The 27,674-nt window shown below is 36.3% G+C and overlaps 1 protein-coding gene across 1 annotated transcript; it reads right to left on the bottom strand.

The window, feature by feature from the left end:
* Positions 1–1,866: 1,866 nt before the first annotated feature.
* Positions 1,867–24,337, bottom strand: LOC138698903 (GS homeobox 1-like). The gene is made up of 2 exons (XM_069825102.1): positions 24,018–24,337; positions 1,867–2,333 (listed from the first exon to the last, which is right to left on the bottom strand). Exons 1-2 carry the CDS (start codon positions 24,229–24,231, stop codon positions 1,996–1,998), a joined length of 552 nt encoding a protein of 183 aa, XP_069681203.1. The 5' UTR covers positions 24,232–24,337; the 3' UTR covers positions 1,867–1,995.
* Positions 24,338–27,674: the final 3,337 nt, after the last annotated feature.

Below are 27,674 nucleotides of genomic sequence, written 5' to 3'. Positions count from 1 at the left end.
ATTAATTCTTCTGAAATTGCTGCAATTTCTCTTTTTATATCAGCTTTCAGTTCTTCCAACACATACAGGTTATTCCGACCAACTTTATTTCATTCATTTTTTGTTTCCAAGTAAATATATATTGACAAGTTAATGACAGGATTACAAAGTACATAATAGTACATTATGCAACGAGCCTATAATGGTAGTAATTAAGACGCGAGTATGTTTATGAAATGAGCGCAAGCGAGTTTCATAATTTTCATACGAGCGTCTTAATTACCATTATAGGCAAGTTTCATACAACTTTTTATGCTCGACCATATTTCTAACTTGAAATTATTCATAAGTATTCATTTTATTCTTATCTGACTGGGGAGTGGAACTGACCTTGTGCAATATCTCGTAAATTGTGAGATGTGCGCAGACGCGAAAGTTTTGATTTTTTCCCAGATACAAATGCCATTGACCTTGATATAACCTAGAGAGTAAAATAAACATTAATCTTGATATAACCTTGGAATTGATTTAGACATAGAAAAACGAGATGACAAATTGAATTTCTTTGAATATTATTTACAATTAACGCTAATTATTATAGTAACAGAAGATAACCTTCTGCGACAGTATTGGATTTCCAGCCTCCGTGACGTTTCGCTAGTCGTCTTTCGATTGCATATCCGAGAATAATCGATACTTGCGCTTTCATATTGCTACAATGGTGTTTTCTGATTGGTGGAACACGTGATCTTTAATGAATAGGTGTACTTTAATGAGGTCCATTAAAGGGCTGCTACCAGGTGTATAATTACTACACTTCGGCATGGTCGAGGATAATAGTACATTATGCAACGAGCCTATAATGAAGGTAATTAAGAAGTGAGTATGGATATTTATGAAACGAGCGCAAGCGAGTTTCATAATTTTCATACGAGCTTCTTAATTACCATTATAGGCGAGTTTCATACGACTTTTTATGCTCGACCATATTTCTAACTTGATATTATTAATTTTATTGTATCTGACCTGGAGCAATGTTCCGTATGTTGTGAGATGTGCGCAGACGCGAAAGTATTGATTTTTTCCGAGGAACAGATGTCCACATTGACCTTGCTAGGCCATAAGAACCTACAGAGATAACATTGAAATTAAATTAGACATTAAAAAACGAGATGACAAATTGAATTTATTTGAATATTATTTACAATTAACGCTAATTATTATAGTAACAGAACATAACTTCTGCGACAGTATTGGATTTCCAGCCTCCGTGACGTTTCGCTAGTTGTCTTTCGATTGCATATCCGAGAATAATCGATACTTGCGGTTTTATAACGGTAGAAAGCTGACCTGTCATTGGCTGAACAGTTGTAACCTGAGTCGTTATTGGCTGAAAGACCTGACCTTTAATGAGTAGGTGTACTTTAATGACATGCATTAAAGGTCTGCTACCAGGTGTATAATTACTACATTTCGGCATGGTCGAGCATAAAGAAATTTTATAAATCAATCATGGCTGCTGTGTCAGACGCGGAGCTGGATTGTGACAGGGACAGCAATAGTGGCGCTAGGCCTAGTATTTTGTTTTGCAAACTTTGAACTGCAAAGGTAACCCATCGTTCCAATTCAACGTCAACAAGAAATACAGATAGATTTTCTATGCACCCCTTTACCTAATGTAGGAGGTATTAGCAGCAATAAACGTTTCCTTCATCCTTGTACAGCGAGACAAAATGAGTTTCTTCTTTGCGTCCAGAAGTCTGTGATAGAATTTCAGCGAACGTGCAAGCTTCTAGTGGAATCCGAACATGCGCGTCTGAATATGACTGAGGACAGAGGAGGCGGGTAGGGGGGGCAGTGGGGGGTATTTCAGTCACGAGAACGCAGTAACGTACAATAAATTAATTTATAAATACAAAATCTTACAGCTACTAGGTACAAAAATGACGTCACAAAAGGCAGGATGGCGTCGTGATGGCACTTGAGTAAAGCACTGGAGTGGTATGTACAGGGTGGTCACGAGTGCCGCTTGGAGCAGGTGCGCAGGCAGCAGCAGCGCGGGCCGCCGTCCTCCTCCTTCTTGTACTTGACGCGGCGGTTCTGGAACCAGATCTTGACCTGCTTCTCGGAGAGGCGCAGGCAGGTCGCTATCTCGATCCTGCGCAGGCGCGACAGGTACATGTTGGAGGCGAACTCCCGCTCCAGCTCCAGCAGCTGCGCGCTCGTGAAGGCCGTGCGCATGCGCTTCCCCGCGCCTGCAGTGCCCCGCGTCGCCGAGGCCTGCTTCTGCTGCTCCTGCTGCTTATGCTGCGCTTGTGGGCTGGGCGTGCGACTCGCAGGCGTTGGCTGTGGATCTGCAACAAAAATGATACACCCTGTATACTTACTTACTTACTCACTGGCTTTTAAGGAACCCGGAGGTTCATTGCCGCCCTCACATAAGCCCGCCATCGGTCCCTATCCTGAGCAAGACTAATGCAGTCTCTATCATCATATCCCACCTCCCTCAAATCCATTTTAATATAATCCTCCCATCTACGTCTCGACCTCCCTAAAGGTCTTTTTCCCTCTGGCCTCCCAACTAACACTCTATTTGCATTTCTGGATTCGCCCATACGTGCTACATGCCCTGCCCGTCTCTAACGTCTGGATTTATTGTCCCTAATTATGTCAGGTGAAGAATACAATGCGTGCAGTTCTGTGTTGTGTAACTTTCTCCATTCTCCTGTAACTTCATCCCTCTTAGCCCCAAATATTTTCCTAAGCACCTTATTCTCAAACACCCTTAACCTATGTTCCTCTCTCAAAGTGAGAGTCCAAGTTTCACAACCATACAGAACAACCGGTAATATAACTGTTTTATAAATTCTAACTTTCAGATTTTTTGACAGCAGACTGGATGATAGAAGCTTCTCAACCGAATAATAACAGGCATTTCTCATATTTATTCTGCGTTTAATTTCCTCCCGAGTATCATTTATATTTGTTACTGTTGCTCCAAGATATTTCAATTTTTCCACCTCTTCGAAAGATAAATTTCCAATTTTTATAGTTCCATTTCGTATAATATTCTGGTCACGACACAAAATCATATAAGTTACTTTGTCTTTTCGGGATTTACTTCCAAACCTATCTCTTTACTTGCTTCAAGTAGAATTTCAGTGTTTTCCCTAATCGTTTGTGGATTTTCTCCTAACATATTCACGTCATCCGCATAGACAAGCAGCTGATGTAACCCGTTCAATTCCAAACCCTCTCTGTTATCCTGAACTGTCCTAATGGCATATTCTAGAGTGAAGTTAAAAAGTAGAGGTGACAATGCATCTCCCTGCTTCATACACTCTGTATATGCTGGAAAAAATGAAACTTTATGCACGCTAGAAAATACTGGTATTAGGGCTATATACCGGGTGTATGAGAACTTACGTTACACAGATCGGGAGCGCGTTCAGTGATTCAGATCGATGATATATGCTTAGTAGCCTATATTTACAGTTGGAATCGCATCATTTGAGCGACAGAGGTCAGCATATTTTACAAAATACTGACACTTGATATTCACAAATACACCCTGTTATGGAGAATGAACTTGTTTTTAAATGTACGCTTATTGTGAGGGGCGTCCAATCTAATATATTCATACGATGAAAGAGTAATGGAACGGAGAAAAATTCTCTCCGGCGCCGGGATTTGAACCCGGGTTTTCAGCTCTACGTGCTGATGCTTTATCCACTAAGCCACACCGGATACCACCCCGGCGTCGGACAGAATCGTCTCAGTTTTAAGTTCCAACTCTTGGGTTCCCTCTAGTGGCCGCCCTCTGCACTACGTCATAGATGTCTATGAACGTAGGACCGAAGTCCACACATGTGCTGAGGTGCACTCGTTATGAGTGACTAGTTGGCCGGGATCCGACGGAATAAGCGCCGTCTTAAATCACAAGTGATTTACGCATATCATATATAATATATTCAATTTCGTAAATAGTGATATCAATAAAACTGTTACACTTCCACAGAAATACAAACTGTGAGCACCAAGCCCAAGCATTCGGTGCGTCATTAGTATTGGAACTCCAACCAGAACAACTTCCTCTACAGCTCACATGACGTGTTTCCTGCCATAAGTATATTAAAAGTAAATATCATCATTTTCCAGCACTGAAAACGCTCCCAGTCTGCGAAACATCAATTCTGATACACCCTGTATGTACTCGGAAATAATATTAAGTATCTCAATTTGCCCAAAAATATTAACTTTGTCTATACATAACTGAAAATACAAGCATTTTGTATAAATTAGAAAATTCAGCGCTCTGTATGTAGCCCACTAAAATTAACAAACTCTATATCGAAAAATGTGAAGTGTATATGCTGAAAATATGAAGACTCTGTGTATTGCAAAAATAATAATACCTAAACACTGTGTAGACGTACATTGCAAGATGAGAACACACTGTATTTTCGAGAAAGGTGAACATTCTGTATGCTAAATTTATTGACATCTGTAATCGCTAAAAAAAAATGTGAACGTTGTGTGATATTTTTGAATCCACGCAAAGTCAATATACAAAATAATGTGAATATTCTCTATATACTTAACTCACTAGTTAGCTACTCGTTTTCAACATTTGTCCTCATATCACGAAATAGATACTCGCTCACAACACCATATCACTCTCTCCATTCCTAAACACAGAACATCCTTCTACTCTTCATCTTTCACCGTCTCTGCAGCTCATCTCTGGAACTCTCTACCGCCACATGTCAGAGACTGTAGGACATTGTCTAGTTTCAAAAATAAACTAAATTGCACTTTTTCAATTCAGATTCTTTTCAGTTATAAGGCCTTTTCTATGCGATAGTTTTGTAAAAATATATATATTTCTTTACTTCCTTTCCCTTTTTTTGTTCTCTTGATCACCAGATAAATTTATTGTCATACTTTTTTATTGTGAATTTTATTTAATTTTCGTATTTATTTTACCACCTCATTCTAGTGCCGAGGTCATGGAAAGCATGGGGCTCTACCTCCATGCCCCCCAAGTGCCTTCATGGCATGTTACGGGGATACCTTTACCTTTACCTTTACCTTTATTTATTTTATTTTTATTATTATTTTATTACATTCCATTCTCTTAAATTCTTCCTTACGTTTTCCATATTAACCATTTGTACTAAATGAGTTGCTTTCACTATATTCCAATGTATTTTACTTTCTTTTTTTCTATTATGGTATTATTTTCATGTTGTTTAGTGTCGATATTATTAGTATATTGTTAGTTCGTAGAAATTAATTTGGTTACTAACCCCCTAAATGTGGTTTCCCAAAGTTGAGACTCAAAGTTGACTTCTCGCACCCGACAAGTGGGCCGCAGGAATTTGCGGAGCCCAATTGGGGACATTATTTGTGGGGCCCATGTTCACAGACGAGATCTGCAGAGTGTATAGGCCTACGGTAAATAAAATTTATTATAGACTATATCTCTATTATACAATGAAAATATGTATTTAAAAAATGTATGTGATTTAATGGAATACAAGCAAACAAACAAAATAATGTGTTGATTGTTTTTAGATAGTTTAGTTAAAAAAAATCGCCTGTTTTATTGACTGGGAAATGATTTAATGAAAATATTACATTTATTTTAATCGAAATATAAAAAAATGACAAACAGCAGCACTACGAAATAATTTCTAATTTTACTTATTTACTTACTTACTGGCTTTTAAGGAACCCGGAGGTTCATTGCCGCCCTCACATAAGCCCGCCATCGGTCCCTATCCTGAGCAAGATTAATCCAGTCTCTATCATCATATCCCACCTCCCTCAAATCCATTTTAATATTATCTTCGCATCTACGTCTCGGCCTCCCTAAAGGTCTTTTTCCTCCGGCCTCCCAACTAACACTCTATATGCATTTCTGGATTCGCCCATACGTGCTACATGCCCTGCCCATCTCAAACGTCTGTATTTAATGTTCCTAATTATGTCAGGTGAAGAATACAATGCGTGCAGTTCTGTGTTGTGTAACTTTCTCCATTCTCCTGTAACTTCATCCCTCTTAGCCCCAAATATTTTCCTAAGCACCTTATTCTCAAACACCCTTAACCTATGTTCCTCTCTCAAAGTGAGAGTCCAAGTTTCACAACCATACAGAACAACCGGTAATATAACTGTTTTATAAATTCTAACTTTCAGATCTTTTGACAGCAGACTGGATGATAAAAGCTTCTCAACGGAATAATAACAGGCATTTCCCATATTTATTCTGCGTTTAATTTCCTCCCGAGTATCATTTATATTTGTTACTGTTGCTCCCAGATATTTAAACTTCTCCACCTCTTCAAAAGATACATTTCCAATTTTTATATTTCCATTTCGAATTTCGAATTTTAATTCTGAATATTACTTAACATGAATAAGTAATAAAAGACATAATACTTTTACTTTATCTCTGCAAGTTTGAATTCATGCTACTTTCACATTCAACGGACATGATCAGCAAAGTATTCAAACATTCTGCTCACGACCAGTCCTTCCCATGATGCCGCAGTCACTGGGAGTGCCAGAAAAATCCGAAGGGAAAAAAATACATTTGGGAAAGCAGTAGTTGTATTGTTGCAAGCAAGGAACTCAACGATTTTCATGGGTTTTATGATCTCTGCTGGGATAAATCGGTCCAATCGGCTTGAATCCGTCCCTGGATTCACCATAATTTCATGAAAATCCTTAGGCCTGTTTTCAAGACAAGATTAAGTAGGCCTATAGCAAATTACAAGAACGAGTGAATACAGATGAACTCTAAATTTGCGAACTGCTGGCCGAGAAGGAAAAGCAGACTGCCTTGTTAGCATAGCGAAAGCACTCTGGTCGTCCCCTCGGAGCAATTCGTGCCGCCCGTTGCTAAGCAACCCTCACGTTAGTCACGCTACTAGATCCCTCCTCATCTCTACTGCAGACATACAAGAGACCTGAAAAGCAGATTCTTTGAATTAAAACACGCTGTATCAGCTGGAGGCGATGTTTTGTGCAAACATTTCTTTCATTTGTAAAACGTCCTACACCGCACTGCAACGCCTTCCATATGCATTGGCGTATCGGGGTTCCGATCCCGATTTTCTCCATTTTCAGGTAGTGCAGTTACTCCATGGCATCCATATCCTGAACTGCACTTCACTTATTTCTGTTCAGTATTTGTTGTAGATTTATTTATTTAACCTGGTAGAGATAAGGCCGTCAGGCCTTCTCTGCCCCTCTATCAGGGGATTACAACTCTAATATGAAGAGTAAAATTACAATTAATATTAAATTTACAATTACAATTATAATAAAAATTAAAGTACGACAAGATTACCTGATTAATGAAAGCTAGACATTTTGTCATAGAAGTTAAGAACAAAGAATATTTTTGTATTTACTGAATTACAAATTAAACCTAGAATAACAAAATTCTATAGTGATGAAATTACCGGATATTGAAATATTTTGTGATAGATTAAGAGAACTATTTACAAGAAGCCATGTCTGAACGAGTCTCAATTACTGACCAAGTGCCCAGTAAGTCTGCGTTTGAATTCAATTTTATTTCGACAGTCCCTGATGCTAGCAGGTAGCGAATTCCAGAGTCTTGGCAGGGCTATTGTGAAAGAGGATGAGTATGAGGAGGTGCGATGGGATGCTATTGTTCGTTATTGACTGTTGGCGTAATCCGCAAATGTCGTCAGAATTGGAAATTAAAGAGAATTATCAACATTTCGCTGAACGAACAATATAGAATGCGGGATATACCAACATTCTAAAACGGAATTACTGTTTTACAGGTAATATGTCCACTATGTACAGTGCCTTAGATAGCCTACATGTCGCGACATAATAGAAGTTTCCAACTGCGACATTATTATTAGTATTTTATTATTATTATTATTATTATTATTATTATTATTATTATTATTATTATTATTATCGGTTAGTTACTGTTAGTTGGGAGGCCGGAGGGAAAAAGACCTTTGGGGAGACCTAGACGTAGATGGGAAGATAATATTAAAATGGATTTGAGGGAGGTGGGATATGATGATAGAGACTGGGACCAATGGCGAGCTTATGTGAGAGCGGCAATGAACTTCCGGGTTCCTTAAAAGCCAGTAAGTAAGTATTATTATAGGTTAAACGAGCCCTGAGGTAGTTCCCTTCCCACTTCGCTTATGCACTTCAAGTGCCTTACCTCTCATACCAACATAACTTTGGTGACATCACGAAAGTTTCACATTATGCCTTGCATATACGAATCTGTGACAGATTAGGTTTAGGCTTTTCTTATACCTTGCATATACGAGTCTCTGCAGGATTTTCAAAGCCTGATGAGTTTTGTTTAGTGATGTCAGCACGGGCTAGCGTGATGGCAGACTTAGAAACGAGGTAACAATATAGGAATTTTGTGTCTATTTCATTATGCTTCACTGTATTAAGTGGTTACTGAATTAATGCAAGTTTTAAGTTCTCCACATTACATCGTATCGAGTGTTATGTTCCTACGTTCCTTTCCTTGACTACAAGCCACCATATCTGCACTTGCATCACCACGCACCTCTCATTTCACACGTAATTTGCGAACAATTTCCTTTTCTTGAAATATTTCCCTATAAATCCTTAACTTTTGAAATACATCTCCGAAAGAAATTCCTTTCAAATTCAACCATTTTTACTTCCAAAACCATCGGAACTACCTCAACGCTTGTTTCTCCTTGCTTCATTTAATTACCATAATCATTGTTAACTCACAGTCTACACTGTTCTATGTTATGGAATAGTAGGCAGTACAATGTCAATCATGTTTCGTACGTACTCCTCAGTCAACATATTAGGCCTAGATCCCGCATAATATTTACAAGATGTTTATTAGTAAGACCTCAAAAGAGACAATGACAAAATTATATCAATATGAGTCGTTGAGAGCAAAAGTGGTGTAAGTCAAAATTGGGTAATGACGTTTAAAGTAAAAATTCTGTAAAATACAGCGCAAAGTAGCAATCTATACTTACTTACTTACTTACAAATGGCTTTTAAGGAACCCGAAGGTTCATTGCCGCCCTCACATAAGCCCGCCATCGGTCCCTATCCTGTGCAAGATTAAGCCAGTCTCTGTCATCATACCCCACCTCCCTCAAATCCATTTTAATATTATCCTCCCATTTACGTCTTGGCCTCCCTAAAGGTCTTTTTCCCTCCGGTCTCCCAACTAACACTCTATATGCATTTCTGGATTCGCCCATACGTGCTACATGCCCTGCCCATCTCAAACGTCTGGATTTCAAGTTCCTAATTATGTCAGGTGAAGAATACAATGCGTGCAGTTCTGTGTTGTGTAACTTTCTCCATTCTCCTGTAACTTCATCCCGCTTAGCCCCAAATATTTTCCTAAACACCTTATTCTCAAACACCCTTAACCTATGTTCCTCTCTCAGAGTGAGAGTCCAAGTTTCACAGCCATATAGAAGAACCGGTAATATAACTGTTTTATAAATTCTAATTTTCAGATTTTTGGACAGCAGACTGGATGATAAGAGCTTCTCAACCGAATAATAACACGCATTTCCCATATTTCTTCTGCGTTTAATTTCCTCCAGAGTGTCATTTATATTTGTTACTGTTACTCCAATTCCTTGGAGTAGCAATCTATACTAATAATAAATCTGTAGCCAAAATGTTTCTGGTAATTTTCGATTTTCCAAAAATAATTGGTCCTAACATATATAATTAACCACCCTGAAACCGATAATCGCTTTTTTGAAATTTTTGTTTGTATGTCTGTCTGTCTGTCTGTCTGTCTGCATGTTTGTTACCTTTTCACGCGATAATGGATGAACGGATTTCGATGAAAATTGGAATATAAATTATGTTCGTTGTAACTTAGATTTTAGGCTATATGGCATTCAAAATACATTATTTAAAAGGGGGGTTATAAGGGGACCTAAATTAAATAAATCGAAATATCTCGCTTATTATTAATTTTTGTGAAGAATGTTACATAACAAAAGTTTCTTTAAAAATAATTTGCGATAAGTTTTATTCCTTCAAAAATTTTGATAGGACTGATATTTAATGATATAAATGAGTTTTGAAGATATAAATGAGTTTTGAAATTAAAATAACTGCCATTTAAGGCCGTATAATGAAATAAAAAACAAATGGCTTCGTCTATAAGGGACCTTGGACAGCAACAATCGAAATATATGAAAGATAGCCTACAGAGAATGTTTCTGTGTTTGTATGAAGTAATATCGGAAGCTAAATTAACCGATTTGTATAATTAATTATTATTTCACCATTGGAAAGTGTAGTTTCTCTAGATGGACATAATGCTATAATGTTATTACAGTAACTTCTGATATAATATAATATAATATATAATATAATATAATATAATATAATATAATATAATATAATATAATATAATATATGTAATGTAATATTATATAATATAATTTAAGTTATTTGAAGGGTTCAGAACCATAGTGGGCCAAACGCCATTTACTGAATACGTAGAAAACAAGGGTTAAAATTAAGTTATTACCATAATTCAATGGAAAGCTATAACAAGTAAAATGACGTATACACATTAAATCTAAATGATGTCAATGTTCATTAAACTATGGTTGCATGTAATAAAAATTAAGAAACATGTTAAAGGAATTGTCATTGCACCAAATGAGTGTCTGTGGACCAAAATGATCGCATTTTAATTATTTGGATGCAATTTAAATTAAGTAGCATATTAAACGATTTATCCTTCTATCAAACACGAATGTTCCCTGGATCAAATGTCCTATTTTAATTATGTAATTACTTTATATTTATTTCTAACGGGTGCAGCGGAGCGCACGGGTACGGCTAGTTAATAATATGTCCTTCGTGCTATCCACTGACTACTAACAGTTTAAATAAATTGAATATTAATTGCTACTTTGCGCTGTATTTTACAGAATGTTTATTTTAACCCTCATTACCCATTTTTGACTTCTTACACCACTTCTGCAGTGAACGGCTCATATACAGATGATACCCTGATTATTTTCCATGATATAGTAAATTGCAAATGTACTGAAAGTTACAAAAATCAGGGCATGGCTATTCAAATATTGTCAAAAACTGGATTGATGCAAATCTTACTTGAAATGTCACGAAATCTAAGTTGATTTCTTTTTCATTAAACGTAACTGGTAAATTCAAAATTCAGTCTCAAAATTAAGATACGTCATTCTTATTGTTTATCCTACAAGTTGTAATCGTATGTCACAAGTTAAATATTCAGGTATTATCATAAACATGTATCTTACTTATGTGAGGGGCTCATTTTCAAAATTTCTTGTCCACCTGATAACGAAAATATAACTCTACATACAACTGTTATGATTTTGCTTTAGAACGCCCTCTAAACCACTAAACCTTGCGTTAAAAGTGACTATTGGAATCAAACTGACTCTTGTCAACACCAAAAACTGCGACAAGATATTAGTTCCAGCTTTGGAATCAAAGAATCTCACGCTCCCATTTGATTCTAAATGCACAATATAACTTACATTAATGTACTTCACAATTTCAATAAATTCACATTAAAACGTAGTTGCTAGGTTACGAAATTATGGCTATAATAAAATTGACTGTGTAAACATGACAGAGTTTATAATATGAGGTTTATTAGTACACACAACCCGCTGCTAGTGTTACCTTAGTCCGTGTTTTATCAACTGTAACAAGCTAACGCTACGTTACAAGCAACAATAATGATTTTTAACCACACCATACGTACAAATTGATACGAGTAACATTAATTTGAACATGATATGTGTAAGTGGGGCGGAAAGATGTATTCCCATTGGACAGAGGCAACAACTACCGATTGCCAGTGTTTACATCGGTAACAAAAGAGCTTTACTTTCTTTTCAAAGGAGATGACAGAACTCCGAATGACAACAGTGGCGGCTCGTGATAAAATATTATGTGTTCAAAAATCGAAGAGAATTTCAAATCGTACGTTTTAAGCCTAATATGAAATGTCATGATTCCAATGTTTCACTGTCGAAAAAACCGTATATAAATTCAAAACAACATATAATAATAATAATAATAATAATAATAATAATAATGAAACCTAGTCTTTTTATTTCCAATTTTTCCTGAAAAGTCAGTTTATCCAGTTCTTTACTCTTCAAAATTACTTGAACAGAGTTCATTGTTTACGTTTGTTAAAAATTAATATATAAAACAATTTACAAAAGCGTGTGTTCAGTAATATATTTTGATTCACAACACACTGATATACAATAGCCTATACCAGTACTGCAATCCCATTCGCATAGATTCATTAATATAAATACATGCCAGTAAATATTATTCTTAAATAATATACACCACCATACAGATATTTAAATTCATACCACCATCACATTCAGCCAGCACATCTTTGAAAGCCAAACTATGCTATATGCCGACACAGAAGTATAGTAATTCACAAACTACACTCTCGTAGCAGCACTGTACACACATCCACATAAAGTAAACGTCCCGACAGTGAGATGCTGACACCTGAAGGCTAAAATACAGACTTATTAAATTTTCTCCTCGAGATATAGTACGTAAACGATAGGCACCCGACATCTAGATTCACTGTTCACTTAATGCTTTGTGCTCTTGACGAGTCATAAGCGGCCAGCGAAAGACAATTTTCTCCAGCGCATGCATTAAATTTCTGTAACCTTCTTGAAAAGAGCACGGTTTGTACGTGAACGGATGTTGCCAAATTTACATAAGAAGTTTGTGCAAGATGCGGGAACTTTAAAATACTCGATCCTGATATTATACATCCCCACTACGCCAATAAGGTATTAAATAATAAAACTAGTCGTGCATTAATGGAAACAAAGTATTCATGTGCTCTTGTGCTCTTATTTACTCACCGCCACTGGATCTGAATACAATGGGCTACTATTCGCGGATGACCTGAGTACTTTGAGAGATTCAGAAGATAATCTTACCTTAATACGATACCATGTACGATAATGAAACGATAAAGTTACTTCTTTTTAAGGAGAGTTAGTCGTTATCGCGTGCAAAATAATGGTAAAAATAGCCTATCTTCAAGCAGTCATAAACATAATACTATTTATCAGAGGTCTTTCATTTTTCAGTTATGTGTGCACATAAAAAGCTTTAAAATTATAAAAGAATGGTTAGTCTAGAGTAAATCTTTACCTTTAATTTTTTAATTTAAACATAATTTTTTTGATAAATTCAGTACATGCCTGAGATCAGGTACGCTCTATTCATTTATCATAGCACATATTGAATTGAAATTTTAGCCACTTACTGCTAACAGATACTAAAACATACCTTACTAAAATTATGAATGTATCTGTAATATTATGGTCACAGGGCTTATACCAATTATAATTGTCAATAAATAATAATAAAAAATTGACGATGAAGACTGGTATAAGCCCTATGACCAAAATATTATAGATATATTAATAATTTTAGTAGAGTGTGTTTTAGTATCTATTAGCAGTAAGTGGCTAAAATTTCAATTCAATGTGTGCTATATTAAGTGGATAGAGTGCACCTGATCTCAGGCATATAGTGAATTTATAAAAACATAATATTTAAATTCAAAAATTATTTTAAGGATAAAGATTTACTCTAGAGTAACCATTCTTTTTTTTTATTCTAAAGCTTAATGTGTATAAATATATCACTGAAAAAGGAAGAGCTCTGATAAATAGTATTACATTTATGACTGCTTGAAGATAGGCTATTTTTACCATTATTTTGGATGCGATAACGACCAACTCCCCTTAAACTCCATAAAGGATCATGGGGGCATGGAAGTAGATAACCTCGGCACTACCTCTGGGAAAGATCCGGTGCCCAGTTTGGTAGGAGGCTGAGTGGACCACGGGGGCCATTCTGAAAGTTCTGGAAACGAGAACAATCTCAACATACGGAATAGAACCCAAGACCTCCTAGTTCGTGGTCAGTTGCTCAACCCTACTGCCATAAAATAAACAACATGTACTAATACATTTCAAAGCACACTGTTGCGGCATTGTAAGAAGGATGCCGAGACAAGAAGCATCGGACTGTTAGAGTGCGGGGAGAGATCTGACAAGAGCCTTTTGACATCCAAAGCGGCGCGATGCATGGGCCAGGGTGTTACGAAATGTGGCAGGCATTACACGAAAAGGGCCAGGCAAATTGCACCGCATAAGCGAGGGCTAACTGAATGCACTGACCGATTTCAGATAACCCATGACTGTAAATGCTTGTGCTTTCGTAATTTCATTTTTCACGACCATGTATGTTTCTTTGTGCGAGATCGTGCGTATTTGCTTGTTTTCCGCACAGAACCAATACGCGGTAAGTGTGAAATACCACATTCAGTATTCCCAACGTAACACACATAACAATTTCCCTCTTCTTACCGCTTAAGCGCGACATTCATTTTACTGCTTTAGGCTTTTAACATATTAATTTTACAGACGTTTAACATAGTAATAATTATAAATTGGAAACTTACCACTGCAATTTCACCTAAATTGCACTGTTAATAATTATCGTTTTTAAATATTTGCAAAAATTAAGTAAAGTCTACTACTCCACGAAAACTATTGTATTCCTGATACAAGTAACATTAGGGAAGCCGTGAAAAAATCAACAAGACTCCAGATCCCGATGTTATTACTGTAATATGTTATATAAATAATATTGTTATAATATTAAAATGAAAAATAACTCATTACATAACCTTACCGTTTGTTTTAAGTTCCCATTTATAGACTGGGGAAAAAAAAAGACAGACGTATATCACGGCCTGCTGGAGTATAGATATTTTTGTTTTCTAAAGTTGCAGTCATTAAACAGAAACCAAGATGGAGATTTCATTGCAACTAATTAGAAATTCGTCTTTCAGGTATGTAATAAATGATCTTCGCACAAAATAATGTACGATACACGAGCGGTATGTTTGTTTTCATGCTCTCGGAAATTAAAAAAGCTCAACTACGTTTCGCTTTTTCAATCTTTTCCTCGAACATGAAAACGTCAACATACCGCTCTTGTAACGTATATTACTATTTCAATGAAGTCTGAATATGTCATAAAATGCAAAATGTACTCGAAATGCAAAATTTATACTCAAATATTATGTAAGTGCGAAACTGACAATTTTTCAAATAACATTTGTGCGAGATCGTGCGTATTTGCTTGCTTTCCTCACAGAACCAATACGCGGTGTGAAATACCACATTCAGTATTCCCAACGTAACACACATAACAATTTCCCTATTCTTACCGCTTAAGCGTCACATTCATTTTACTGCTTTAGGCTTTTAACATATTATTTTTAGAGACGTTCAGTATAGTAACAATTATAAATTGGAAACTTACCACTGCAATTTCACCTAAATTGCACTGTTAATTATTGTTTTTAAATATTTGCAAAAATTAAGTAAAGTCTGCTACTCCACGAAAACTATTGTATTCCTGATACAAGTAACATTAAGGAAGCCGTGAAAAAATCAACGAGATTCCAGATGCCGATGTTATTACTGCAATATGTTACATAAATAATATTGTTAAAATATTAAAATGAAAAATAAATCATTACATAACCTTACCGTTTGTTTTAAGTTCCCATTTATAGACTGGGGAAAAAAAAAGACACACGTATATCACGGCCTGCTGGAGTATAGATATTTTTGTTTTCTAAAGTTGCAGTCATTAAACAGAAACCAAGATGGAGATTTCATTTCAACTAATTAGAAATTCCTCTTTCAGGTATGTAATAAACGATCTTCGCACAAAATAATGTACGATACACGAGCGGTATGTTTGTTTTCATGTTCGCGGAAATTAAAAAAACTCAACTACGTTTCGCTTTTTCAATCTTTTCCTCGAACATGAAAACGTCAACATACCGCTCTTGTAACGCATAATACTATTCTGTCATATAAATCTAAATTTACACTTATATAATATGTAGGCCTATATTTTAAACAAAGAATAAATATGGGAAATGCCTGTTATTATTCGGTTGAGAAGCTTTTGTCAACCAGTCTGCTGTGAAAAAATCTGAATGTTACAATTTATAAAACAGTTATATTACCGGTTGTTCTTTATGGTTGTGAAATAATTAGGAATATTAAATCCAGATGTTTGAGATGGGTAGCACGTATGGGCGAATCCAGAAATGCATATAGAGTGTTAGTTGGGCGGCCGGAGGGAAAAAGACCTTTGGGGAGGCCGAGACGTAGATGGGAAGATAATATTAAAATGGATTTGAGGGAGGTGGGATATGATGATAGAGAATGGATTAATCTTGCTCAGGATAGGGGCCGATGGCGGGCTTATGTGAGGGCGGCAATGAACCTCCGGGTTCCTTAAAAGCCAGTAAATAAGTAAGTAGGCCTATATTCCTTTCTTCTATTATTTTATAACAACATAGGCCTACTTCCTTAAATCGTAGGTCTATTCCTGTGCATGGAAAAACCTAAACATCTGATACATTGCCTACAAATCTTCAAATGATAAACTTGTTAAAAATGTTGATGAGATGGCTGCAAGTTTAATTTCATGTGGTTACGTGCGAGAGAACTCAGTTTACAGGGAGCCTTGAATGCAAGTTTGAAGTCACGTTGATCTTCCAGACAAATTGTATAATCAATCTACAGAACGTTTTATATGTTTCGGACGGTTGATATTTCGCAGTATCATTCATTTTTTCGTGTTACGTGCCGTTTTACTATCTTCTTCACTAGATTCCACTAGATTAAAAATGAACGCTGAAATCCGGGGTTGACAGATTGTGATCAGTACTAGTCGCCGATATAGCCTAAAATAATAATAATTACCGTAAGCCTATACTGAATAAAATGCAATGAAAGTAAGTTATGCGCCATATAGACCTATTACTACACTTTTCAATTGTACATGCGCTTAAAGCCCATTCACAATGAAAATTAAACATAACCGTAACATAAACACAGAAGTTTGCGCCCAGACTACCAAATGGGATCATTCACAATGATTCACATAAGCATTGACATAAACATTACCGTAAGACGTTAACATGAAAGTTTGCAAACTTCAAACTTCCATGCTTAAGGCTCGTTCACAATGAAAATTAAACATAACGTAAGCGTTAACTTCAGAATATAAACGTTACGATAAAATCAAGATCATTCACGATGGGAACATAAACATAACAGCAAACATACTTGGTAACCATGGAAACATAACAACGACGCCATTTCCTCATTTTCTGTCGAATACTTCAGCGCTCCACGATTGTGTTCTGTTTGCAAATCACGTAGGCCCTAAGCATAAAGTCCCATTCACAATGAAAATTAAACATAACCGTAACATAAACACAGAAGTTTGCGCCCAGGCTACCAAATGGGATCATTCACAATGATTCACATAAGCATTGACATAAACATTACCGTAAGACGTTAACATGAAAGTTTGCAAACTCCAAACTTCCATGTTTAAGGCTCATTCACAATGAAAATTAAACATAACGTAAGCGTTAACTTCAGAATATAAACGTTACGATAAAATCAAGATCATTCACGATGGGAACATAAACATAACAGCAAACATACTTGGTAACCATGGAAACATAACAACGACGCCATTTCCTCATTTTCTGTCGAATACTTCAGCGCTCCACGATTGTGTTCTGTTTGCAAATCACGTAAGCATAAGCATGAAAGTTTGGAGTTTGCAAACTTTCATGTTAACGTCTTACGGCAATGTTTATGTCAGTGCTTATGTGAATCATTGTGAATGATCCCATTTGGTGGCCTGGGCGCAAACTTCTGTGTTTATGTTACGGTTATGTTTAATTTTCATTGTGAGTGGGCCTTTATGCTTAGGGCCTACGTGATTTGCAAACAGAACACAATCGTGGAGCGCTGAAGTATACGACAGAATATGAGGAAATGGCGTCGTTGTTATGTTTCCATGGTTACCAAGTATGTTTGCTGTTATGTTTATGTTGCCACACTGAATGATGGTATGACTTCTTGATTTTACCGTAACGTTTACATTCTTAAGTTAACGCTTACGTTATGTTTAATTTTCATTGTGAATGAGCCTTTATCCTTTACAGTGCTGTATTTGTTTACATCGGTTCATATCTTTGGTGGGAGTAGTGAGAGTAGACATTACTACAGCGCTGTGAAGACGCTACATGAATAAAATAAAACAATAAACCTACTAAACATTATTATTATTATTATTATTATTATTATTATTATTATTATTAATGTAAATGAGGCATAAGTATCTTACTGTAATCCGCTCGGAGTCACAATCAGCTGATCACCTCTACTGTTGCCATTAATAACGTCTGTAGTGTAACTTTTAATAATTTTTAATTTCAGGCAAATTCTCCCAGGCTTTGCAATATTATTTCTCATATTTGCAGTGTTTTCCATTAATATTATTACTATAATCCCGTCGCTCTTATTTCCGGCAGTCAATCACGTTGCAGGTCGGCTACATTTAAACGTATGCGTCTTGTGATTCGCTGATGAAGACGTCATGCATTTCCTAAGGCTCCATAAATACTTAATATAATCACCCGCCATTTTCGCTCTTTCGTTGGCGTTCGCAGAAAGCACACGAGGACGTTATTTGTCGCTCAATTATTTGCTGAATTACAGTGCGTTTGATTTATTATCATAGGAGCTACGACATGATAATGTTTAACGGTGTGGCAAATAGATTCCTCGTATGGTAGTTCGGCAACGAAAGAACAAAAATGGCGAACAATACTACCTACCTAGACTTTATAGAGACTTCACTTCCTAAGACGTAAGCAAAGAGGAGGAGTCACGCCGGGAATAGCAGCGTCGCCACTATAGCAGTTAACACTAGCACAGCAATAATACCGCAATAAAATGCGCAAAACAAACGAACCGCCAACGATGATAACATATTTTGCGATCTTATAAAATTATGACGTCACAATGTGAGGTATTATCGCCGCGGCCTCATGCTTAACATGTCGGGATCATACAATAATTTGCGGTGTGCTTTTAAAGCATAATTTTGCCGACTGATTGTTGCTCTGTAGGTTTCACTCAAAGCGTCACGTTGTCACGTCTACTTCCTCGATAACAATAAGTACTAGTTTGTTATATTGTTAAATGGCTATTATTATTATTATTATTATTATTATTATTATTATTATTATTATTATTATTATTATTATTTCATATATGAGTACGTTGACATTCTTAACTCTTAATAATAATTTTTAATCACATACCTCAATGTTCGTCCTCAGCATAAGACATTGCAACCTCGGTTTTAGTCCACGTGGATTAGACAAGGAGGTGTCATTTAATAATGGAAGCAGCTTATTGGTTGCAATATTGAAATTGAGGCGAGTGATTGGAGAGGCGACACAAGAAATTGAAAACAATAATACAATTAAATTTCAAAGACCTGCCCAATGTTAAGCATGAGAGAGCGGCGATAATAATCGTATACGCATATTTAAGGGGTTAATGCATAACGGTATTTCAGCCTTTAGTGCATATGAAAGCATGCCTTATTATTGTGTTTGAGTATTACGTGTTTAATCTATACTAATAATAAATCTGTAGCCGAAATTTTTCTGGTAATTTTCGATTTTCCAAAAATAATTGGTCCTAACATATATAATTAACCACCCTGAAATCGAAAATCTCTTTTTTGAAATTTTTGTTTGTATTTCTGTCTGTCTGTTTGTTACCTTTTCACGCGATAATGGCTGAACGGATTTCGATAAAAATTGGAATATAAATTAAGTTCGTTGTAACTTAGATTTTAGGCTAAATGGCATTCAAAATACATTATTTAAAAGGGGGGTTATAAGGGGGCCTGAATTAAATAAATCGAAATATCTCGCTTATTATTGATTGTTGTGAAAAATGTTACATAACAAAAGTTTCTTTAAAAATGATTTCCGATAAGTTTTGTTCTTCACAAAATTTTCATAGGACTGATATTTAATGAGATAAATGAGTTTTAAAATTAAAATAACGCCATCTAAGACGGTGCAATGAATTAAGAACAAATGCCTTCGTCTATAAGGGGCCTTGGACAGCAACAATCGAAAGCTATGAAAGATAGCCTACAGAGAATGTTTCTGTGTTTGTATGAAGTAATATCGGAAGCGAAATTAACCGATTTGTATAATTAATTATTATTTCACCATTGGAAAGTGTAGTTTCTCTAGATGGACATAATGCTATAATGTTATTACAGTAACTTCTGATATAATATAATATAATATAATATAATATAATATAATATAATATATGTAATATTATATAATTTAATTTAAATTATTTGAAGGGTTCAGAACCATAGTGGGCAAAACGCCATTTACTGAAAACGTAGAAAACAAGGATTAAAATTAAGTTATTACCATAATTCAATGGAAATCTATAACAAGTAAAATAAAGTATACACATTAAATCTAAATGATGTCAATGTTCATTAAACTATGGTTGCATGTAATAAAAATTAGAAACATATTAAAGGAATTGTCATTGCACGAAATGAGTGTCTCTGGACCAAAATGATCGCATTTTAATTATTTGGATGAAATTTAAATTAAGTAACATATTAAACGATTTATCCTTCTCTCAAACACGAATGTTCCCTGGATCAAACGTCCTATTTTAATTGTGTAATTACCTTATATTTATTTCTAACGGGTGCAGCGGAGCGCACGGGTACGGCTAGTTTGTAATAAAAATACAGAAGATCGGAAAAATGCAATACAGAAGAAGCACAGACATTAAACACATCACTGAGTTATATTTTACTAGTGGCTTGTGCAGCAAATGCTGCTGCAAACTAAGTTCGTTAGACGTTCAAATAAACATTTTTCAGATTTATTTTCAATGAAGAATACTTGTCTTTTTGATAGTTATTTGCTTCCATAATAATGAAACATACTCCCTCTGAATGGATTTTTTAGGCCAAATACTTTTTCTTGAACCTATCCAACTTCAGTTTTTGAGTTTCAACGCGAAAACGCAAGTATCAATGTCAGGACGATAGCAGTAGCTATTTCAGGTCATTGTGGATTGTAGGCAAAAGTTAGAAAAATGTCAGGTTTGCTAAGCTTTCGAACAATAGCATTTTCGTATAGCTGCTGCATGTAGAACTTGAAATGTAGAGCGTAAAATCATTTTATCCTACTAAGAGATCTTGCTGAAATGATCTGGAGACTACAAAATTTTCTACGCCTCTTATTTTATCGGTAAGTAATACCTTTTTATTTTTCCTTAGGAACTGTAATTTTTGCGCTCTCTCGAGCCAATACTGAAGACAATAACACATATCAATATCTACACTACACCGCCATTAAGTATATGAAAAAGATCCAACCCCACTGGTTTAATAAGTATAAAAATATTTGATTTTTAATAACAATATTATTATCTTACTTAAGTTTTGTAGTTATATATAGCAGCCACTCAGTAAATTATAGAAATGAAGATCTAAATTAAGATATTCTCAACATTTACTTACATAACCTCAAAACGTTTCACTTTCATGTCATCAATATAGCATCAATATTATGTACAATGAAAAATAGATGCATCATGATATTAACTATAATAATATTTAATTTCTAATGGTAATAACGTCATCAAACCACCTCAAGTTTCGTAGATTTGAATATCCAATACACAGCTGTACTCAGAAAATTATACACTGCAGAATCAGTTTTAAATAACAAATTGAATTGAGCCCTAAATATGTCGGCAATCCTGCAGGTCATGGCCTTCGTGTAATAGCCTATTGTTTATTGTAGTGTGTGTTTTGTTCTGAAATTCAATCAAGTCGGCCGTGATTCAATAAAATTAGTTCTCAAACCTGACAACAGATGGATTCTGGAAAATAGGAAAATTGACATTTCACTGAAAACTACTATTTTTCCGAAAAACTTCGGATGCCAGGCATGAAAATGAGGGGTCACTCATTAAAATCCGTTCAGCCGTTTTCCCGTAATTTCCATTACCAGTTCAAATTATATATATAGATATCTGACACATGCAGACGGTGCGCTGTTGTGGACAATTCCGCGGCAATCAGCAAAGCACTTCATAATGAAATGCACTGCTGACTATGCAAACGTATAATATTGGGACGTCATGACAGAAGAAAGTTGGAATTAAAAAAACAGATAATCAAAACAAGAAGCCGCCGCATCGTCTAAGATTCTGACAGTCGTCACGAGAACGCGGCAATGTCAAGTTAGCAAGTGTTGACAGACTTTCTGCGCTCGTTAAACTCGAATTTCGTCTCTGTCAACAACAATATGGGCACGATAATGCAATTTTCCGTTTTATACTTGCCGACGTGGCCAATCACAATATTTCATTTTATTATGGTCACAAGTTAGAGGAACTTCGACAGTATGCACAGCCTTAGAAAAAACTTTTCCCACAGGTACTTTGTAAAAGAGGCAGTGCGCATGACCAGACATACAACGAAACAAAACTAATTTTATTACCTCAACTAGTTCTTCTCTTGTGAACCAGGTCGCTCGTCTTCTGATCCTTTCTGGACTTAATAAAGTATCCGTGCGACAAAACTTTTTTTTAAGACTGTACAGCGCATCGTATTTTAAAGCAGCTTAGCCACGAGGAAATGGTTAATTTTGAATTAGTTTTTTTAACGATGCCTAACGAAAAATGTGCCAGAAGTGCACTGCTTAAGCAGTGCAGAAAAAACCAGCAATATTAGTAAATTGATTGAAATAAGTTTCATTATTATTTTTTCATTCAATTTTAACGGTGCATATATTGTTATTTTCAGTGCATATATCCTGGTTCATACATGCATATTGCTGTTTTGCAGCATATCAATCCCAGGACTTTTAAGTTCGCGTCGCAAATTGCTTTTAATTTGCGCTATTGTTTGTCGAAACATGTCTTAAGGTAAAACACATAAGAAAGTTACATAAAACGCAGTTTAGGCCTCGCAATCTGTTGCAAACGGCATCTTGATATTTTCGTCACAATTTCATACACATCCTTCTTTTCTTAAATTAAGTTCGAAATCTAAGCAAAAAGCGCAAATTTAAACGCTCAACAATTCACAAGTCGGAATTTGTGACTAAACTCTGTTAATATGATTCAAAACCACGCGTAAAATACAGACAGACTGATAATGCGATTCAATAAACTGCAACAGTTGCCCAAATATTGTACCAATAGACCACACGGCACAGATTTCATCCATATGGTCCAGATTTAAATCTTTCCCGCACAAAATGGCTCCCTTGAAGCGTGCGTCCTAATGCGCCATCCTTCACGCTGAGTTCCTACGTGACGTCGCGACGCCTGGATTCTGATACGAGAAGCACACCGGGAACTGCAGTACTGGCACTGGAATGATAGGATGTAACAGCGATACAGTTCGTTACTAGGGAAGATGTGCATAGCAACGGATTCTTATGCAAGGCCATCTAACAATGCGGAACAAGTTGCTGTCGTTATAACAGCGATTCAACTGTTTAGTATTAATTAATGTGATGCACACAGTTCGTTACTAGGGAAGATGTGCATAGCAACGGATTCTTATGCAAGGCCATCTAACAATGCGGAACAAGTGGCTGTCGTTATAACAGCGATTCAACTGTTTAGTATTAATTAATGTGATGCACACAGTTCGTTACTAGGGAAGATGTGCATAGCAACGGATTCTTATGCAAGGCCATCTAACAATGCGGAACAAGTGGCTGTCGTTATAACAGCGATTCAACTGTTTAGTATTAATTAATGTGATGCACACAGTTCGTTACTAGGGAAGATGTGCATAGCAACGGATTCTTCGTTTAACAAGTTGCAGTGTTTCAACTGTTGAGTATTAATCAACGCTGCCATGTTGACACAACACCACCGCTTATCTCAACGCGCACCGACGGATCACTGGTCTCACTTGTTCCTCTGCATGTGCGACGCACTGACCTGGTTGTCGCTGCTCCTGGGTGCGGGCGGTGCAGAAGATCTGTGGGTAGCCGGGAGGGAGCCCCAGCTTCGGGGCGCCATACACCGGGGCGCGGGGGAGTCCCAAGGAGAACAGGTAGCTGCTGAAGGGAGGCGCGTACTGCCTGGGGGGCCCCGGCGGCTGTGGCGGCGAAGGGCTGCCGATGAGAGAGTCCACCAGGAAGGAGCGCGACATGGCTAGCGGGCCATCGCAAGAGCACTGCGCGACTGCACCCCGGCGCGGCACCCAGGAGGAGGGAGGCTTACGTCACGCGAGGCAGGCGGGGTTACGGACCTGTTGAAGACCCACAACAATGGAGCCCTCTCAATGTATCGATCGTCTGATCTTGTCGTTAAGTATCATCGTAGTAATAGCAGTAGTAGTAATAATAGTAATAATAATAATGATAATAATAATAATACTTACTTATAAATGGCTTTTAAGGAACCCCGAGATTCATTGCCGCCCTCACATAAGCCCGCCATTGGTCCCTATCCTGAGCAAGATTAATCCAGTCTCTATCATCATATCCCACCTCCCTCAAATCCATTTTAATATTATCCTCCCATCTACGTCTGGGCCTCCCTAAAGGTCTTTTTCCCTCCGGTCTCCCAACTAACACTCTATATGCATTTCTGGATTCGCCCATACGTGCTACATGCCCTGCCCATCTCAAACGTCTGGATTTAATGTTCCTAATTATGTCAGGTGAAGGATACAATGCGTGCAGTTCTGTGTTGTGTAACTTTCTCCATTCTCCTGTAACTTCATCCCTCTTAGCCCCAAATATTTTCCTAAGCACCTTATTCTCAAACACCCTTAACCTATGTTCCTCTCTCAGTGTGAGAGTCCAAGTTTCACAACCATACAGAACAACCGGTAATATAACTGTTTTATAAATTCTAACTTCCAGATTTTTTAACAGCAGACTGGATGATAAAAGCTTCTCAACCGAATAATAACACGCATTTCTCATATTTATTTTGCGTTTAATTTCCTCCCGAGTGTCATTTATATTTGTTACTGTTGCTCCAAGATATTTGAATTTTTCCACCTCTTCGAAGGATAAATCTCCAATTTTTTAATTTCTATTTCGTACAATATTCTGGTCACGAGACATAATCATATACTTTGTCTTTTCGGGATTTACTTCCAAACCGATCGCTTTACTTGCTTCAAGTAAAATTTCCGTGTTTTCTCTAATCGTTTGTGTATTTTCTCCTAACATATTCACGTCATTCGCATAGACAAGCAGCTGATGTAACCCGTTCAATTCCAAACCCTGCATGTTATCCTGAACTTTCCTAATGGCATATTCTAAAGAATAATAATAATAATAATAATAATAATAATAATAATAATAATAATAATACATTTTGGTTGTGCATTAAGGGAGGAAATGGGTGAGTTTTTAAGCTACATGCTAGGTACTATTAATCTATTAATGATGATTTTAAGTTTCATGTGTATAGGCTCAGTGCTTTAAGAGTTATTTAAATAAAAATATTATTAGCATATTTTCACAACTTTTATCTTTCCCAAATTTTAGTATCATGTCTGAAATTTTTTATAACAGATTTTTTTAAAGAGTTTCTGTTCCCATATTTTCTAGTTTTACCCTGTAAAAACAGGAAACAAAAATGGAAACCATTCATGTTCAAATTTATAAAATTGACAGACTGCATGCAACACACATTTCATTTTTTTTTAATTCAAAAATTAATTTCTGTCTTAATTTCAACTTTGTAGAGTAATATATCAGCCAGAACCTCAATCAATGTTGGCCTATTTTGAATAATAAAAATTCGTGACGCGACAGCCTAAACAGGACCAAGGCCGACTGCTGATCTTACATCAACATGTTTAAGTAGAGGTGGACGATCATCCAAACAGTATGGCGGTAACGTTTTGTTAGCACGATGATGTCTGTAGTCGTTATAGACTATGTGACATACTTTTAATAATAGTTCAAGAAAGAAACTGTAAACAGTAGGCCTAATAACATTCGAGATGCGAAAAGGGAACTCAATTGTAAAAAAAACATTAAAGGAGAAATCAGAGCCTATGTGACTTCCATGGCAACGGTTAATTACTAGCGTTTGGTTACGAGACACGAGCAATGAATAAGTTTTCTTAACTCGCAACGTGGAAAGCGAAGGATCCATATTTGTCCTCTAGCTAGGAGTGATTTGCAGAGGACTATTTGCTGTAAACTTGGTTTATACCAGGCACGTGCCTAGCAGATACTTCACTGAATTCAGGAGTCATTCAGCATCCTCAGGGCCGTTTCAGTAACGTCATTTGGACTTCACTTTCACTCACATCCGACTTCAGCAGGTAGAAAACGCAGAATTTGTATTCAGTCACAACTTAACTTACACTTTAGTCGTAACCTAGTCAAAAGCAAGACACGTGAAGACCAACCTTATACCTCACTGAACAACAAGAGCAATGAGACATTTGTTACTACGATAAAGTTACGTTTTTAAGGGCTGAAACGGGTTTAGATGACAATTTCCAAGAATTCATCGATTATGCATTCTGTGTCATATTATTTGCTTCTTTATTCTCAAGTTAAGCAAATGTAATCATAACCTCAATGTTATCTCCAGTCATAGGCCTACTACTAGTTTATTCAAAGTTATGTAGCTGTGAAATGAATTTTAAATTTTTCATTACTGTTACAGTATATTAACCTGGGAGCAACAGTAACAAATATAAATGACACTAGGGAGGAAATTAAACGCAGAATAAATATGGGAAATGCCTGTTATTATTCGGTTGAGAAGCTTTTATCATCCAGTCTGCTGTTAAAAAATCTGGAAGTTAGAATTTATAAAACAGTTATATTACTGGTTGTTCTGTATGGTTGTGAAACTTGGACTCTCACTTTGAGAGAGGAACAGAGATTAAGGGTATTTGAGAATAAGGTGCTTAGGAAAATATTTGGGGCTAAGAGGGATGAAGTTACAGGAGAATGGAGAAAGTTACACAACACAGAACTGCACTCATTGTATTCTTCACCTGACATAGGCCTAATTAGGAACATTAAATCCAGACGTTTGAGATGGGCAGGGCATGTAGCACGTATGGGCGAATCCAGAAATGCATATAGAGTGTTAGTTGGGCGGCAGGAGGGAAAAAGAGCGTTAGGGAGGCCGAGACGAAGTTGCGAAGATGATATTAAAATGGATTTGAGGGAAGTGGGATATGATGATAGAGACTGGATTAATGTTGCTCAGGATAGGGACCGATGGCGGGCTTATGTGAGGGCGGCAATGAACCTCCGGGTTTGTTAAAAGCCAGTAAGTAAGTAAGTAAGTTACAGTATATTATTATTATTATTATTATTATTATTATTATTATTATTATTATTATGATCATCATCATCATCTGAAAATCAATTAAGAAAATATATTTTAAAATTGGTTAAATCGTAAATGTTCAGGCCTACATAAGCTAACATAATGGAGTCTGAAAAAAATAATCTACAATAGGCTATGCCTTTTTTCATCTTGGAATAAAAATTAGTTATAACCTTATAAAAATTCATTTTATTCAAGCTTAAGATTCTACATAATTCAATTTTTACGTAATTAATATTCTCAGCATTACTACTTATAGGCCTATTTTTATGC

The sequence above is a fragment of the Periplaneta americana genome, chromosome 4 (genome assembly GCF_040183065.1).
Source record: "Periplaneta americana isolate PAMFEO1 chromosome 4, P.americana_PAMFEO1_priV1, whole genome shotgun sequence".
Classification (NCBI taxonomy): Eukaryota; Metazoa; Arthropoda; class Insecta; order Blattodea; family Blattidae; genus Periplaneta; species Periplaneta americana.
The sequence above is the reverse complement of the archived record's forward strand: the minus strand, read 5'-3'. Positions and strand labels throughout refer to the sequence as shown.

What these genes read in the sequence shown, in the direction of transcription:
- LOC138698903 (XM_069825102.1), bottom strand. Translation starts at nt 24,231, where the DNA reads ATGTCGCGCTCCTTCCTGGTGGACTCTCTCATCGGCAGCCCTTCGCCG. An exon ending in CCAGGAGCAGCGACAACCAG is followed by an intron (nt 2,334 to 24,017) that starts GTCAGTGCGTCG and finishes TTTTTGTTGCAG; the next exon opens with ATCCACAGCCAACGCCTGCG.